The sequence below is a fragment of the Camelus dromedarius genome, chromosome 5 (genome assembly GCF_036321535.1).
Source record: "Camelus dromedarius isolate mCamDro1 chromosome 5, mCamDro1.pat, whole genome shotgun sequence".
In the NCBI taxonomy this organism is placed as follows: Eukaryota; Metazoa; Chordata; class Mammalia; order Artiodactyla; family Camelidae; genus Camelus; species Camelus dromedarius.
In genome coordinates this window covers 7337232-7354994 of record NC_087440.1, presented here as the reverse complement: position 1 = coordinate 7354994, position 17763 = coordinate 7337232, and the positions used below count along the sequence as shown (strand labels likewise).

The 17763-nt window shown below is 41.5% G+C and overlaps 1 protein-coding gene across 6 annotated transcripts in view; it reads right to left on the bottom strand.

Annotated features, from left to right (window-relative positions):
* RORA (RAR related orphan receptor A) overlaps positions 1 to 17763 on the bottom strand; it is a 699387-nt gene that overhangs the window by 10204 nt on the left and 671420 nt on the right. For 5 of the 6 annotated variants that reach the window (XM_031452959.2, XM_031452958.2, XM_031452957.2 and 2 more), the window contains 7 exons: positions 14919 to 15060; positions 11850 to 12245; positions 6275 to 6396; positions 4545 to 4677; positions 3778 to 3885; positions 1775 to 1885; positions 699 to 811 (listed from right to left, as the gene is read on the bottom strand). In XM_031452959.2, the coding sequence (XP_031308819.1) occupies positions 699 to 811; positions 1775 to 1885; positions 3778 to 3885; positions 4545 to 4677; positions 6275 to 6396; positions 11850 to 12245; positions 14919 to 15060 (1125 nt within the window). The remainder of the gene's footprint in view (positions 1 to 698; positions 812 to 1774; positions 1886 to 3777; positions 3886 to 4544; positions 4678 to 6274; positions 6397 to 11849; positions 12246 to 14918; positions 15061 to 17763) is intronic. The other variant, XM_064485546.1, reaches the window with a different exon arrangement.

The window sequence follows — 17763 nt, the reverse complement described above, 5'->3', positions numbered from 1 at the left end:
AAACCTAATGCTTTGAATACAGGGTAGTAATGAGAAACTGATGAAGAAAATGCAGAAGTCATTTACTGTTGACTACTAATGAATTTAATGGAAATAGAACTAATACTAGAATGTATGGTTATCTTGGTTAATTGCTTTGGTCCTTCATAACCTCCTCCTTCTAAATGCAAAGATTTAAATTCTAAACTCTCTAGTTCGTATCAAGGGAGAACATTAATTATGCTTTCTGCCCATCTTTGATGAAATAGGTGTAGGATTTCCAGACTGTCTAGAGGGGAGGGTATAGCTCTAGTGGTAGAGAGCATGCTTAGCATGCATGAGGTCCTGGGTTCAATCCCCAGTACCTTCTCTAAAAATAAATAAACCTAATTACACCCCTCCTATGCCCTGACAAAATAAAATAATTAAATAATACAATAATAAATAAATAAATAAAAATATTTAAAAAAAAGATTTCCAGACTGTATATTGCTGCCATTGCTCTATTATTCCAGGACACTATAACCAATGATAATACATAGAATTTATCCTGAATTTTGGCCCAAGATCATTTTTTTGAAATGGAGACATTTCTTTCTTTTCAGGAGCCTGTTGCTTACTGATACTTTTGGGGCTGGTCGATGACGTCTAAGAGCAGCTGGCAGGAACTGTGACAAGGGATAATCAGGCTGTGTCAGTGGCAAGCCTTCAGCTCTCACCTTTGTTAGTATTCCGTCTTCTCGGTGATTCTTCTGTAGGACGTGCTGAAGAGCTAGCTGGATTTTCTGTTGCAGTTTTTCAATTTTTACCTTTTCCTGCAGCCATGAGCGATCTAAACATGAGAAAACCACACCCCTTAGCATTCTGCCAACATGGTGTCAGAAAACCCCAATTCCTCCTGACTCCTCGGTGCAGATCATTACACCACAATGCAGAGTTAGGGACTAACAGGCCATTTTCACTCCTCGTTCAAAATCTGCTCCTAAAGAAGTGGAAACCTGATCTGTGACAGTTATAAAACTGAGTGTTAAGCCTTTTCATTTTTACTGACATTTAAAGTAAGGGAGAGTTCGCCCCCTTCCAAAAGGACAGCCATTTAAATCTGTCATGCTCGTACGAGGGCAAATGAAATCACCATGGCCCCTTAAGCCTTTCTAATAGTTAAGTTTCTGAATCAAATACTCATATCAGTCCTGCGAGCCTTTCTGGAAAATACGAGCATTGCCTTATAGTCCAAGGCAACCAAAATTGTTAAGAGAATGCCAAATGATTTTAAGGGTTGTTAATTTAAGATGAAGTCTTCATGTCCAAGAATTCCAAACAGGAGATAATAAATTTGCAAAAATTGATTATTCCCAAGAGGTGGTGCTGGTTGAAAACCTAGATCAACTTGTGGATGACATCCAAATGGATTTTAAGAAAAAAGAAGAATGTTTTAAAAACCACGTTATCTTGGAGACTGGTGTTAAGAAGGGTAAACCTACCCTAACGCACTATTTCTCTTGGTATTAGGAGGTTAACTGTGGACTGAGCTTCATTCAATTTTCATTTCTTAAGAGTTGATCAGAATACCGTGAGGGCTTCTCAAAATGTTGTATGTGCTTTTGTTTGTGTGTGTGTATGTGTGTGTGGTGGTGGGGGGTGCTGTTATTTGAAAAACTTAAAATTAGATTTAATAAGAGTGGTAGCCTCTCTTGGTGGCCCCCTGAATATTCCATAGCCATTGAAAGTTACGTGCCTTATAAAAATTCTTTACCTGGACCAATTTAAAAACGATTTTACTTGGTTATCTTACCTGCTGACATCAGGACAAATGCAGAAAATAATGCAATTTCATCTTCAGTCAGGTGCATAGAACATAAACTCTTCCCAAATTCAAATACAAAGCTAATAAAGTCTTCACAACCTGCCAAAATTCAAGACAGTTTAGGATTTTGGTTATTATCCTAAGAGAAAAATATGGAAGAAGGGGAAAAGGTGAAGATCAGAGGGAAAAGTAATAACATTTCTACAGCTTAATAGTTTGAAATCTTCGGGAAAAAGTCAGTTTAGCCACCATCACCATCACCACCACCATCATCACTGAAAATGATGTCTGTTGTCTGATTACTATGTTAGGTGCTACTCTAAGAGGTTTCTTTGTACACTCTACTATTTCACAACAGCCTTGTGAGGGAGGTATTATTGTTACTATCCCCATTTTAAAGGCGAGGAAACAGACTTGGGTAGAAAAGTAATATGCCGACGATTCCACAGGTAGGAAGTGACAACCTGAGATTCAAAGCTAGCTGCCTGACTTCAGAGCCCACACTCTTTTTTTTTTTTTAATTGAAGAATAGTTGATTTATAATGTTGTGTTTCTGGTGTACAGAACAGTGATTTAGTTTTATATACACACACACACACACACACACATATATATATTCTTTCTTAGATTCTTTTTCATTACAAGTTACTATAAGTTATTGAATATAGTTCCCTGTGCTGTACAGTAGGACCCTCTTGTTTATCTATTCTGTATACAGTAGTTTGTATCTGCTAATCCCAAACACCAAATTTATCCCTTCCCACCCTGTTTCTACTTTGGTAACCATAAGTTTGTTTTCTATGTCTGTAAGTCTATTTCTGTTTTGTAAATAAGTTCATTTGTGGTTTTTTTCTAGACTCCACGTGTAAGGGATATCATACGGTATTTGTCTTTTTCTGTCTGACTTACTTCACTTAGTATGATAATCTCTAGGTGTATGCTGCTGCAAATGGCATTGTTTCGTTCTTTTTTGTGGCTGAGTAGTTTTCCATTGTGTATATACACCACATCTTCTTTATCCAATCATCTATCAATGGACATTTAGGCTGCTTCCATGTCCTGGCTGTTGTAGACAGCGCTGCTATGAACATTTAAATGTGTGTGTCTTTTTGAATTGAAGCCTATACTCTTGACCAACAGAGTCTAACAGATATAATATAACTAAAACGTTAAATTCACTCATTTTTTCTGTTGTTCTTTGCTTTATTTTATGTACAACACCCTTAAAAGTGATAACAAATGACAAATTATGGTGGAAAACCATTATAACTATTACAGAACTGAAAACACAGAACGTGAAAGTCCCATAAAATAAAAACTCATTCCCCCCCCAAAACTGGTTAAGTTTGGTGACTATTCCTTCAGATGTTCACATTATGTATATATAGTTAAAAGGCAATGGGCTATTCTTAAGTATACATACCTTCCATCATTTAATTGTTTTTAAAATCACTTAATAACGTAGCTTGGATACCATCCCACTCTTCGTAATGACTAGAGCCCACTTTATTTAAATTACAGACATCTAAACTAATTTATTTTTAAAGTATATGTCATAGTTTCACTTAGCTATACTCTCCTTCCCTGATGGCTCATTAACGGTTGTTATTTGAGGAGTATGGAAGGGCAGACTTTCAGCTCTTTGCTTGATTTTATCTATCAACTCACATCCTCTAGTTTATCTAAACAATATATTCCCTGCAAACCTGGTTCTTAAAATCTGGAAGGGAACTAGAAGGATATATCACACTTTCTTCAATTGCTAATTAGATACAGTGAAACTCTAGATTCTTGAATGTAACACAGACAAAAGGTATTTGAGCTGTGTGAACTTTCTACGGCGATCAACTATAAGGTAATGTAGGTATAAAATCCTTTAACTTTGGCGTCCATAAAATCGATTTCCACTTTGTTCAATAAGAGCTATCACCCAACTCCTGTCTTTTCCCCTAGCCCTGATTTAGAGACAAAGCACCCAGAGATTTCCTTACCTAAAGACTTGAAGACATCGGGGCTGGCATATTTCCCGTCAAAGTACACGGTGTTGTTCTGAGAGTCAAAGGCACGGCACATTCTGATAAACACCACCTCCAGAGAGCCTGCACAGAGACAGAAGCAAGGTCAGTTGTTGTCTTGGTGAGTTTATTTTGAATGTGGGGACCCCTTTTCTGAGTCAGCAAGGTGGGTTCTGCTAAGGGGCTCTCAGTCACCTTAGCTCTCTATTTAAAAAGGCAGAGTTCTTGAGCAGACTTATCTGAAGCTAAGGTCTGTGTTACTAAAGAGAGATTGATTTATGAATTACTTCTTTGGCACTTGTCTGTCCTGTCATAACACAAAGTCTCAGAGCTGCTAGGAAAACATGGACTCCTGTTTACTAAAACAAACGGACGGAAAAACCCAGGGATGTCTCTCTGAGTTCCCCTAACAACCTTCTTCCTAACAACTTCTAGGAACCTCCTGACAATCTGGAGCGTAGAGACAAAATACAGGTGATGGTTAAAACTGGGGAATGCAGGTGTCTTTCAAATGAATCTTTTCACCCAGAGGAGAAGCAAAATGGAGGGAACATTTCCTGCAAACAGCTCAAAACCTTTAAAAAAAAAAAACCAAAAACCCCTCCATTTCTGCTAAGAGAAACCTGAGCTATTATCATCGGAGAAAAACTGTTTCCGACACCTTCCTTACCAAGCATTTCTTTAACAAGCCGGTGAAAGCAGGTTAGGAAGAGATCTCCAAATTCACTTTGCAAAGCACATACCTGCTTTGAGAAGCACAATTTGATCGTTCTGACACAGTTCCATAAATCCATCAATGCGTTTGGCAAACTCCACCACATACTGTATCGCTTCTGTAATTTTGATGGCACACAATTGCCACATCACCTCCCGCTGCTGTTGAAGAGGGAAACACATTAACAGCCACTGTTACCCATATCCTTGACACGGTTGTTTTAACTGTTTCTATTTAGTAAATTCCTTCTTTGGAAACGGATCCCCCAAAGCCAGAGGATTTGAAAACAAACAGTTGGCCAGTTATTTAGGTTATAATGATTGCTTCCAAGACCTTCCTCATCTCTTCGAATTCTTTGCTTACCATTTTGGCGGCAAAGGGACAAGGGGGAAGATGTTATGAGCATATATGCAGCAGAAGGTGAAAACGTGATCAGGAAAGCAGCGCCTGCCACTGCTTTAACCCTCGGCCACGGAGAGCAGCAAAGTAGAATCTTCTCTTAAGCAATTATTTTGCCTTGGGGAATTTCACACCACTTTACTGGGAGAAGGGAAGAAAAGGGGAGTCAGTTACATTGACTGTGCACCTGCCATGAGCTAGGTGCTTTAGGGCAGCCTTGTCTTATTTCATCTCCACAAGAACATTTTTGCATCTTCTATCAGTGGACACAGATGCTCACAGATGTTTCACAGCTAGTGGGTACTGGAGCTGGGATTCACATCCCAGCATCTCCGACCCTGAATCCCATTTCACACGCCTTGTTGCTTCTTAGTGCTTTTTTGTTTTCCTTTGTGACTTTGCCTGCTGGTGCTACCTGCTGTCTCAAAGGTACAGCGATGCGCTGCTACTCCCCAGCCTGTCCTGTTTGATTCCTTTTACATACCCCCTCTCCGACTGAGTTACAGGATAACCTGGATCCGTCCCGCTGTTCCCCCAATCTTGGTTTAAGACTGTTTCCACCAATATGATGGGTGGAAGGAACAGGGAGTCAGGAGCCAGGAGCCACGGTCTAGTCCTGATGCTTTCATTTTCTAGCCATATGCCAAGGGGTGTTAGTTTCCTCACACGTAAAATGAAGGGGAGGATTAACGTCGATAATCTCTCTGGTCCTTCCTAAGCCTGATTTTCTAGTTATCAGTGGGGAGAAAAATCACAGCATTTTCTTTTCCTAGAGGCAGATGGATAATTAAACCCCCCCTTCTCCAGCCCTGCCCTCCCACTTTGGTGATGTGCCGATCAGAGTGTTTTAGAGAAAAAAGCAAGTAACAGAACTATTTGTCAGCCTCATATTGCTAGGTTCAGACTGCAGTTAGGATCATAGCTTCCAAACCGTTTTTTTAATATGTACTCTCTAAACTCCTTCTTTTTAACCTCTGGAAATATGAGGTCAAGATTATTTTACATCGGCTTCCAGACAGTGAAATCTTCCACTGTGATATCGGGACAAATCCCAATTCATTTAGGCTTTTGGAAGCTGCTTAATCTAGACCCCTGCTGACAAATGATAGAACACACGTGCAAAGATATAGGAACGATACAGTCTGTGTACTATTGCTGAAATTTCGCACACTGGCATCTCAGTGAGACGACAAAGCCCCAAGAATGTGATCAGCTCTGGAAGAAAGATTTTTAAACAGAAATCTGATATCTGACAAAGGGCATCCATTCTTTGGTCTGTCGGTAGTCTCGATCAAATCTCCCGCACGAACACCCTTCCCAACATCGTCCCACTCTTAGGTAAAATTCTTCGGAGTCTACCTTGTTTTGATAGTTCTCAATCTCCTCCTGCAGAAAGGTCTGCCACGTTATCTGCTGGAGCTCTTCTCTCAAGTATTGGCACGTTTCCAGGTGTGATTTCGATATATTCTGTGCAAGGTGTTCTAGGGAGAAAACAGGAGACAGCAAACATGAAAAGCCAAGTTCTTCTTCGGACAGTCAGGTTCTCCCGACCTAATTTTGATTTGAAAGGTAACAAGTATAAAGCAACACGCTGGAAGCAGTTTTAATTATCTTTACATATTTAAGGAAGCAATTTGGAACTATTTTGCATTTTGAAACACGAGGATGAAGGACAGGTCAAGTCAGCACTGAGCAATAAGGCTTGGTGGCTTCCAAGACCCTCCTGACTTTGACCTTCTCCTGTGCCTCTACGCCATTATCTGAGAATGAACAAATATTGACCTAGATGGGTGTGAGAAAGGACTGACACAACCTCTTCTTGGCATTTTATAGACACTTTTGCCATATACATTGATTGGAGGAGGGTTATTCTTGAAAAACTAAGAAGTGGTATTCTTTTATGACAAGTATGTGTATCTTTTGTTTTTCCTGCAAATGGCAGAACAAGCATTACTGAAAGCCTGCTACATAATTATACATAGTGTTGCGGTTAAGAGATGGACTATGGAGCCAGACTGCCCGGGTTTGAATCTCAACTCTACTACTTAGTAGCTGTGTGATCTTGTGTAAATCACCTAACCTCTCTGTGCTTTAGTTTCCTCATCTGTAAAATGAGGAAAATAGTACCTATTTCATTGGGCTTCTGTGAGAATGAAATGAATTGAGCACTCAGAATAGAGAGGTTTACACAGCATGTGCTATGTAAACATTTGTTTTTATTATACTGGCGTGTAGGGAGTTTGAAGGTATTAAAAGAAACAGATGCCAAATAAGTTTCCATAGGAACATACAACCCGGTGAACATGTAGGGACATGCTGAAAGGACAATTCAAGACATTAGACAATACAGCATGAAGCTGAATTATACCAGAAGAGAAATTAAAAAAATAAAAAGCAATCGGTGCTTTAGGGAAAGGAGAGATGAGGGAATTAAGGGATGCTTCCTGGCAGAAGAGGAAAGTTTCGATTGGACCCTGAAGGATGGGGAGGATTTGGCAGGCAGAGGCCAGTGTTGTATGGCAGAGAGCCAGTTCCACATTTGAGGGATGGTAGATGTAAGAACAAACATGGCATTTGTAGGAGACAGGCAGAAGTGATAAAGTAATGATGTCAAAACAGAAATATGAGTAGGTAAGTGCCCAAATCCTGAAGGATCTTGAATGCTGGGATTGAGAGCTGGACTTGATTAACAGGATTCTCAAGGGGGAGATGACATACTGAACACTGCATCTGGAGAAAGAGAACAAGCAGTTCTGTGATTGGTGGGCTGGAGGTTGGTGAGGCTGGAGGCTGGAGGCTGGAGGCTGGAGGACACATTAGAGGGCTGCTGAATTCTAGCTGTGAGGGACTAAGAGCTTGAAATAGGTTTCTAGTAATTGTTATAGAAGGGAAAGACAATTAAAGATGTATTTTGAAGATGAATTAACAAGATTCAGAGAATACAAAACCATATCTGAATGTGATCCCCCTCCCAGGATCCTGAACATGCAATAGGGAAAGCATTTAAAACAATGGTGCTGAATGCAAACTTAGCAACACCAGTAAGAGTGTCTATTTATGTGGAAATTTGCTAGTGCTTTCGCGAAACAGAATCAGATTTGTTTGTGTGAAAACAGAGCAGGTTCACCTAAATGAGGCTGGAAACTAGAATCTCCTTAGAGACACGGAGACACAATAAACCTTAACATCCTTAACAGGCAACACACAGACATGAAAATAACATAAGTAAATACGATTCAAAATAAAACATAAACAAAAGAAAAGAATTTAAAGGAAACAGACAGAGAGAAACTGAGAGAAAGAGGGAGAAGCTAGGCAATTATGCATCTTAGAATCAATGATGCTTGTGAAGAGAACAGGGGAGTAAAGACAAAGGTCACAGGGAATCAGAAAGAAGAAAATAAATGAGTAAATAGTAAACCAATTTTTGCAGATATGAAAAAAAAAGATGCGATGAAGCATGCACAGGGAATCTGGGAGAATCCTAGGAGAGGATGCATGGGAAGAGACTCACAGTATTCTCTTTCAGATCAGGCTTTTTCCCAGATTACACGGTCAGCATCTTGTTTCACTCCATCCTTAAAATTGTTCCTGCTCATCCCTACCCATTTGAGTCCAGCTTTCAGGACAACAAATGATGTAATGTACAAAGATGAGCCAGCAGAGGGCAGTGGCTGCATTCTCACTAGCTGCCTTTGAGCCCAATTCACACTTGATTTGGCAAGTGTAAGATTTCAGACCCTTGGCTATTTTTAAATCTCCATTTCAGCAAAGGAGAGTATGGTCAGCCGAGGAAAAGCTAAGAAGTTAGTGTGGTCTCTCAGATAAACAGTCTGGGATGGTGAAACACCTTGGAACTAGGAGTTAGGAGACCTGATTTCTTCTGGTCTGAGCTCAGTGGGTAACTCACTTTGTGACCAGCAAGGCAGTTTGCCTCCTAAACCGTGACTGCTTCATCAGTACAGCCAAGGTCTGGCTACTTTAGGTGGAAAAGCCTGACTTCTGATTTAGTCATAGATTTTCACAGCGGGATGGAACTTTAGACATCATCTGGTCCAAACTCTCCTCAGTTTACAGATAATAACATTATAATGATGATAAGAGTTAACATTTAGGTAGTACTTATTATGGGCCAGATATATATATATATATATTCTGTTTATATGTATGTACATATGTATTTTCCTTAATATTCATAACCATCCTAGGGGGAAGGTACTAGTATTATCTACTTTACAGATGAAGAAACCAAATGAGGTTAAGTGACTTTTCAAGGCGTCACAGCTGGCAAGTGGCCAGTGATTCAAACACACAAAATTGGAGTCCGGAGTCTGTGCTCTTAATCTTCATATTCCCGAGGTAGGGAGGCTGCAGCTTACAGAAGTAACGTGGTTTATGCCAGTTGTACGACCTACAGCAAAGCCGGGACCATAACCCACAGAAGCTGACTTCTTGTCTCATGCTTGGCCCAAAATATCAGCTGCCTCTCATGTACAAGGCTTTAGTTATTGATTATAGTAATAAGAGCTTCACTTTTTTTTTTAAATGAAACCACATAGCTTATCTGGAATGCATAATTCAGGTGCTAAGTACACATCAAGGGCAAAATCGCATCGCCAGGAACGCAGATGAATTTCCACTAAAAGCAATGGATTGCAGATACCCTGATGAAAGAAGGCACTTAGAATATGTTAGTTTATAATTCATTTTTCAATTGCACAACTGGTTTCATTTGTTTAAAATCTGATGACAAACTTTATCCCAAAATGAAGTCAAGTTAGCTCAACAGAGAGAGGGACTTAAGCCCCAAGGGAAATGTCTGGGACCCTCCAAGAGCTTTGGAGCAGCAGCAGCAAAGCCTTTGGCTACTTTTACGCTGCTCTGAGCTCCTCAAACTGTTCTGCACATGTAGATGAGATGGGAAACAAGATCCCAGTTATAACCTCCTTTTTTCAGATAAATTCTTCTTTAGTTTTGGGTTTGGGACAAATCCTAGTGACAGTCAATTTTATTCATCCTGGAAAATGCCACAATATATGTGAAAAATCCTTAATTGAGGAGAACGTGGAGAACGGATGAGGGTTCCAGGCTCGGCGACAGCTGTGGGAAATGGATTTTAAGGGGAAGGGGGAGCCGGGGGAGTTGGCTGAGCCATTTCTGGCTGCCCTCAGACACTAGGGCACATTTAGCTCAAGTGCCATGTTCAAGGGCCACACTCAGGCCAAGCTGTGTGGGTTTATTTCCGGGACGAACACGTGACAAGCAGACAGGATGGATTCCCTAGTATGGATGATAAAGCAGAAGCAAACCTAACGTGAGCCAGGTCATTTTCCATGGGATCGTGTCAGCTTTCAATCAAATCCTTATTCATTTCAGAAAATTTTACTTTTATTACAGCTCTGCTTAAGGCTCAGCCAACCAAGATTTCATGACCAAAACGGAAGGTTTTTGTTCTAGTTCAAGAAAAAAAAAAAAAAAATCAAACCTACCTCTGCTCAGCTTGGCTTCTAGTTCAGAGGTTTCTCTGTTAATCAAAAGAGCTGTGATACACCTTTAATGCTGTTCAGCGGTTAAACACCAAGCTTAAAATGTCCCTGCTCTTGAGGATTTAAATTTAGACCCATAAAGAGGTGCTTGTGTAAAACCCGTAAAGAACATTCAATTTGTTCTATTTGGAGAAAGATTTTTACTGGAAATATAAATTTCACTTAAAAAATGTTTTATGGGGTACAGAGGTGGAGAAACCATCTAAAGAACACAACCGTTATTTCTGTGAACTGAGGATGTCTGTGCTCAAGTCAGAACCTGCTGGTTCTTTTCCAACTGAAGTCTTCATTCTCTCCTCGTCTTTACTTAGTCATCTCCACAGCAACTAATTGAAATGTCCCAAAGGATTCTAACCTCGGGTGAGGAAGCATGGGGAGGAGCAGATCAAATTCTCTAACAGCAAAGGTCCTTATCAAAGTTTTGCTAATAATAGTGCTGCACTTAAAAATCGATTAAATATAACAGAGGATGTTAACGCAACTTCCTTGCAATGAAAAGTTTTCCATTGTCTGTGTTAACATTTCTAGGTCACCTCTCCTAGGAAGCATCAATGCCACAGGAATAAGGAAATGACAGGTTTTTTCTTTTTTTTTTTTTTTTGGCACGGTGAGTGTTCTATGAAATATAGCAGTTTTGTCACTAATTTCCATCACCAAAACATTTCGGCAAATAAAGAAGCCAATTTCTCTGTAGCATTTCTGGAAGACATCGGGATGGCAAACCATGGATGTGTACAGGGACTGGGCAGTGATATAAATGGGGAGAGTGGGATGCGCCCATTTAAAGGTGTTAGGACCTAACTGGTATCAGCTGGTTGTTGCATTCACAAATGCTGCTCCAGCGTAACTAGATCTTTTTTCCCCTCTCTCGCAAGAAGCTGAAAATCTGAACTTTTAGGTGGAATTCTCCGGGTGTAAAATTTTAGCAACTGATTCAAAAATTGTAAAACTTGACACTGGTCCAAAAAAACATGTCTGCGGACCCGGTTGAGTTTGTGGGTTGTCATAATGACCTTGGGTATTAAAGCAATACCCAGACTATAACCAATGTAATGGAGTTAGTTAATGGGGCCATTCCCTGAGCCTGCAGTTTTCTGGGAAACTTAAAGAATCTAAAGAAATAAAAGAATTTAAAGCACTAAGTTCATGTTGTCCCAGCTCTGGTGCTGAGAGGTCAGTGAGCTTCTGGTATTACAATGCGAAGCAGTGGAGAGTCAGAAGCAAGGAGGCAGGTTGGAATTGTGAAGGGGTCTAAAATGGTAAAGGTGAAATCACCCAACTTGATGCATTATTTTAATAACGTAACTCATCAGAGGAAAGTCAGACTTATCCTGCTGACTTCAAAGGGCAAGAGCAAGACACCCCAATGAAAACATGGAAGCCATTACCTAGTTCTGCCATGGACACAGTTGGGGAGGTCTCTCCGTTGGTGAAGGAACAGTAGGGAAAGAAGCCGGATGCTGGTGCATAGTCACATATTGGTTCTGGTTTGATTCCATTGATATCAAGACCCGACTGGTCCGGGGAAGGCTGTATGTCCAGGTAGAAGCTGCTGACAGCAGAGTCTGCCTTGCTGCCCTCAGGGGTGTGCCCGTCGATGTAGTTGCTCAGGTCGTCGTGAAGCTCCGTCAGCCCGTTGGCCGAGAGGTTGTAGGTGGGAGTCAGCGGCTCGGCCTCCCCGGGCTGCTGCTGGTGGTCGCGCTGCTGCTGCTGCATCCGGTGCTTCTGGACTTCTGCATACAAGCTGTCTCTCTGCTTTTTCGACATGCGGCCGAATTTTACAGCTGGAAATAAAAGGCCAAACGACACCGTATACAATGTTTTTCTCCATCACCCTCCCCGGTGTGCTTTAGGAGTTCCTTTGAAATCTCAGATAATCTCAGTCAGACACCACAGAACCACACGACAAGGACAGGATCCAGAAGTGAAAACCGTCCCACCCGACACGAGCTGGCTCCACGTCTCCAACAGCAAAGACACATCCCAGACGAGATACGTTTCAGAAATAGACCCAGGGCTGCTAGAAGAAACCCGGAGCCATGACCACCCAGGTTTTCCTGCTGTCACATAACCCTACGCTCAGTGGGAGCCACTGAAATGGAACTTACTGGGCTGGGTCCCTCTCCACCCAGGCAGCTGGCAGAGACCCTTCTTTCTCCTCCCAGTGTTCAGACCGATGCCCAGGGATTCACAGCCTCATGGGGGTACGTCGAGGCACAAGCAGTCAAACCTCAACTTTCATTCACTTCATTAATCAATACACTTACATGAGGGTCTTCCTGATGCGACAGCCAGACCTGGGGCTTTGTTGAGAAAGCTCAACAGACTGAATAAGGCATTTGCAGTTTCTGGAATTACATCTCTGAGTCTACCCCCTCTCCTACTCCTGGGCCATGCGGCCGGTCCCTGGTGAAACCCTTGGGTCCATCTTTACACTGGATCTTAGCCAAAAGGCCGAGAAGCGATGGGCCCATCTTGAAATGACCCTTTCTGCTCTTCTCATTTAGCCTCAAGTGGAAAGATTATCAGAATGCTGGAAAGGGCAGATGTTGTGGAAGATCCCTGCAGGGGGATTTTGTGTTTGCAGCCCTTCTCCTTGCGATGGAGCTCCACGTTTAAAGTGGGACAACCACTAGAGTGACTTTCCAGTTCATTCAGAATCCCACATGAATTCTGAAGCACTCAGATAACCAAGGACAAAAACTCTATGATTTCCTGGTCCGAACTTGTGCGCTGAGCCATCAATTTCTCAGCCTGACTCTGTATATGCAGATCAAACCTCTGCTGGAGGGACTAAGCTCTCCTCCTTGATTCTGGTTAACTTTACACATGACTGGGTGGTTGTAGGTGTGACCTACACCACAATTTTATGAGCTTCGGGGGCAAGAGACAGGGTGGATGCAAGTGGAGCTGGAAACCAGAGCCCACCACCTGGGCCAGCTGGTGGATTCTTTTCCTGCCAAGGAGAACGTGCTTTCCTTTCACACAGAAAAAACAACTGAGCTGGATTCTGGTCAGTTTTCAGTTTCCACGACTCAGGTGACAAACTTGGTGGGTTAGTTAGACAGCAGTCAGGCTGACGGGGGCTGTGAATTTCAGGCCTTTAACTGTATAGGGCCTCAAATTCACTCTGAGCCCGCAACAATACATGCCGTCACTTAGATGCAAAACCGCCACCAGGCATACTGAAGGCACTTTATTTTATTTTTTTTTTTTGGAAAGAATACTCTAGAACTCCCAAGCGGATTAAGACCCAGAGGTGAAACTTGTTCTGCTATGACTCTGAATTGTGTTTTAAGTCTTTTCTTAGTATAAACAACAGTAATCATACTATTCTCTTAATGAAATGAATGGGTCAGGTCTTAAGAAAATGCACACACAACCTGTGATTTTTAACTTACAGATTCATAAGAGATACACCTAATCGTGTCAGTTTAGTGCCACTGGAAGATGAAATCTGCAGGGTTTTGTATCCCAGGAATTTCTGAGGACACAGTGTAAGTTTGTGACTTGCATCTTCTGATGGCAAAAGTTCATTTTTCATTCTTACGCATCCTAAGAGGTCACCCTGCACACAACTCATGCCTGGGTGGGTCCACACACCCCAAATATATCTGATTATGGGGAAAGCAGACTTTCAGAATGCCTGCCCAGCATTCTGAAGTTATTTTTTCCCAAGCTGAAACTCCATTGGAAGAGATGGTTCCTTCAAAAGGATCTCTTCAGAGAGCCAGGCAGCCGGTATATTAAGGAAAAGTCCTTAACATGTACCCACTGTACTATCTGCCCAGTTTCCTTATGTAAGAATAATTGTCTTGAAAGCTGGCGTTGATTATTCAGTGAGCTTAAGACAGTTTTCCAGGAAGGTCCTGAAATGTTTTGCAACTGAAGGGTAGATGGCCTCTGTTTCTTAAAATAGCATCTTTCAATGAAAAGAACACTTGTCACTGAGCCATGCTGTGCACTATTTTCACACATACTAGATGTACAAATATTTGACTTTGGACCTAGTTAGCATAAAAGCTAATTCATCTCCCTGCCAATAAGCTTGCTCGTGTAAGGCATGCAGCCCTTAGCTCTGGGTTGGGTTTTCTATGCAGGAAAAAGGCTTCTAGGAAGTAAATTTATGAAGACCCTCATGTGATGCTTACCTTCAAGCAATTCATCCACCTGTTATGTCTTAAATATCAACAAATCTGAAGGTGTTCTCATCACATAGACATTTCTCCTCCAAGCTCCCCCGTCCCCCTAACCTTAGCCAGTGAGCTGGCTATGAAGGTTTACGGAGGAGGAAGGAACTGCTGTGAGACCCACACAGCCACCAGAGGAGGGAGGGGAGGTGGGTGGGGAGTGGGGTGAGGGGCAGAGGGGACATATTCTGGTAGATCTGGGTCCAGGCTTCAGAAGGCCCCTTCACCACCCCAGGCCACTGTACAATGCAGGCTGTGGGCGCTCACCATCTCGAGACATCCCCACGGCAAGGCATTTCTGTAATCGACAGTGTTGGCAGCGGTTTCTACTGGTTCGATCAATCAAACAGTTCTTCTGACGAGGACAGGAGTAGGTGGCATTGCTTTGCTGACTTCTCCTGAAAAAGCCCTGTGATTCAGTTATAAAATATAAAACAGGTTAGTGTCAGTTTGAGCGGAAGATACTAAAGGCAGGGTACCAAGCACCGAGTGGCATTAATATTTAACGAAGAATTAAACTTGCAGCAGAATCATCCAGGAGACTGTTAATAAAATTAAAGTCACTTCTTTTTCCTTGAGTAAAATTGATCCCCAGAGCCTAGCCCTCCATCCCTTACACATGCAAAACCTTCTTTAACTCCAACAGATGTGTGCCCACGTACAAGGCACAGGATCGGGTCCTCTTCTTGGCTTCTGAGGACCCAAAGCTATGTACTTGATAGCATGGTACAAAGGCACTTACCTTTAACCTTTATCACCAAACACTTTTTAGAATAAACACAAAACACTTCTCTGGGATGTCCAGAGATAAGAAAATGCAGCCTCACCGTAACCCAGGAGGCTGCAATCCTGATACACTATAGTAATCTCACCCAGACCATGTAAATCCTCCACCCTTTCCGTGTCTTGCATTCCGCACGTCAAAATCTACTGCCCCAAGAAGTTAAGTGACCCTTGGATGGATCATCCTGGCAGATCAGTCAGACTGGGAATACCCCACTCTTGCCAGTGTGGAAATACCTTGTGTTCAGAATCATGGCCTTTAAGATTTAACAAATCCGATTTGCTGCTCATCAAGTTCCACTCATTTGTTAAGCGCTGTTTTGGAAATAAGAAGGTGGACGAAGAACAAAGAGTACTGACCTCAAGGATTTCACTCATTAATTCATTCACTCTCATGGATTCATTCATTTTTGTTAACTTCTCGAGCTGGATTCTTACTAGCTGATTAATTTTCTTAAAGCTGCAAGTTTCCTTTTAGTGGCAACCACAAGTTTTGCTATGTCGTATTTTCATAATTATTCAATCGAAAACTTGCTCTAATTTTCAGTAGATTTTTAAAAGCCGTATGTTATTTAGAAGCACATTTCTTAATTTCCAAACATAAGTGGGGGGCAGTGTTTCTGGTTATCTTTTGATTGTTGATTTATCTCTCAGTGATTTTGCAAACTAGAGATGTACCCTTAAAAAAATAAAAAGGTAATCAGAGTCATTTCTATGAAGCAGAGCCATGAAGGGTACAAAAGAATACTATCATCTTCAAATCTTTAATGGTGAAGATGGATGACCCTAACCAAGGGTACACAAGTGGAGAGGGGTGAGGTAAAATTACTCTCTCACCAGAAGATTATTCTGGAGACCAACTTGGCAAAATCTATCAAAATCTTTAAAAACATGCCTATTCATTGAACTAGTAAGTATCCTTTAAGGAATATATTTGAAAGAAATGTTGATAAAGGTATGAAGATTTACCTACATGGATGTGTATCACAGCTCTATTTGTAAGGTGAAAAAAATTTAGAGAGATGCTAAATGTCCAACACTAGTGGACTGGAAGTCACAGTGGATATTCATATTCTCAGGAACCATTAAAAATGGTATGTCAGAAATACAATTACTGCCGTAAAAAGATGATAAAAATACACTGCTTAATTAAAAAAAAAATAGCTAAGGAACTAAACACAATATAATCCACTTTTGGAGGGAATAATCTATATATTTAGCATAGAATAAACTTTGGAAGTTTATGCCTCCAAAGAAAAAGAATTGGTTGGTGGGGCCATGAGTGATCTCAATATTCTTTCTATTTATCTGCTTTCTGATTTTCCGACAACGTGCAGGTGGACAGGTACGTGAGCTATGCAGAAAGAACAGTCTAGTCTATATATCTGCTTTCTTTTGTGATGTCTGAGGACCTTGTGGATTCAGCCGATGGGCAGTTTCCAGCTCTTTCCTTGGGAAACCAGTCTGGGATGGGCGGGGTGGGCACTGACCTCTCACACGCTCCCTGCTCTCTGCCAGACTGCTCACTAATCCACGTGGGCCAGGCTGGGGGTCCAGGGTCTCAGACTGTCTCTCCATGGTACTTCAGATCTTCCTGATAACAAGTCTTGCCTCTTTTGTGAAGCAATCTCTCTTTTCTCAAAATATCTAAAAAGCTGTAGGTTTCCTTTTTTTTTTTTTTTCTTTTTTTTGGTTTTGTGTGTGTTTTTTCCCTCTGTGACAAGAAAGTGAGATGAAGTAAAGCTTTCTTTGGGGCTTAATGGAGAGAATTCAAGAAAATATAAATGGTAACGGAGGCCAATAATCCTTAGGAAGAGATAGCAAGAGGTCACCTGTCTAGGTGTTCAGTCGCGTCTGAGACGTATAATCTCTGTCCAGGCTGAAAGGGGTTTCTTTCTTGAGGCTCGACCACCATCCAGACCCTCCATGTTTGCTATCACTGCTACCACTGCAGGCGACTAGGATCAGGAACTATTCGCCTTTCCTTTAGCTGAGGCTGAATTTTGCTTGCTTCACAATGAGACTGTTCCATTTTGTTCTATAATCATTGAATAAGGAGAATGTCTGCCCAATCTCTCTTTTTTTCTTTAAATGGAAACGGTACTTGTGGGCTGCCAGGTTGCCTCCCGGTACCTTGTCTGTAGACCAAATCACAGCCCGGGCACCTTTCTTTCTAGGTTCCTTTGTACTTTCAGTATTTCTTCTGAGGATCCTCTCCAGTTTCTCCACTTCCTTAAAAAAAAATCATCTGAAACTCGGAACTAGACACAGCTCTTGAAGAATGCTTGGGTAATTAACACAGGAAAAAAAAATGCTGGTCTTTACTTTC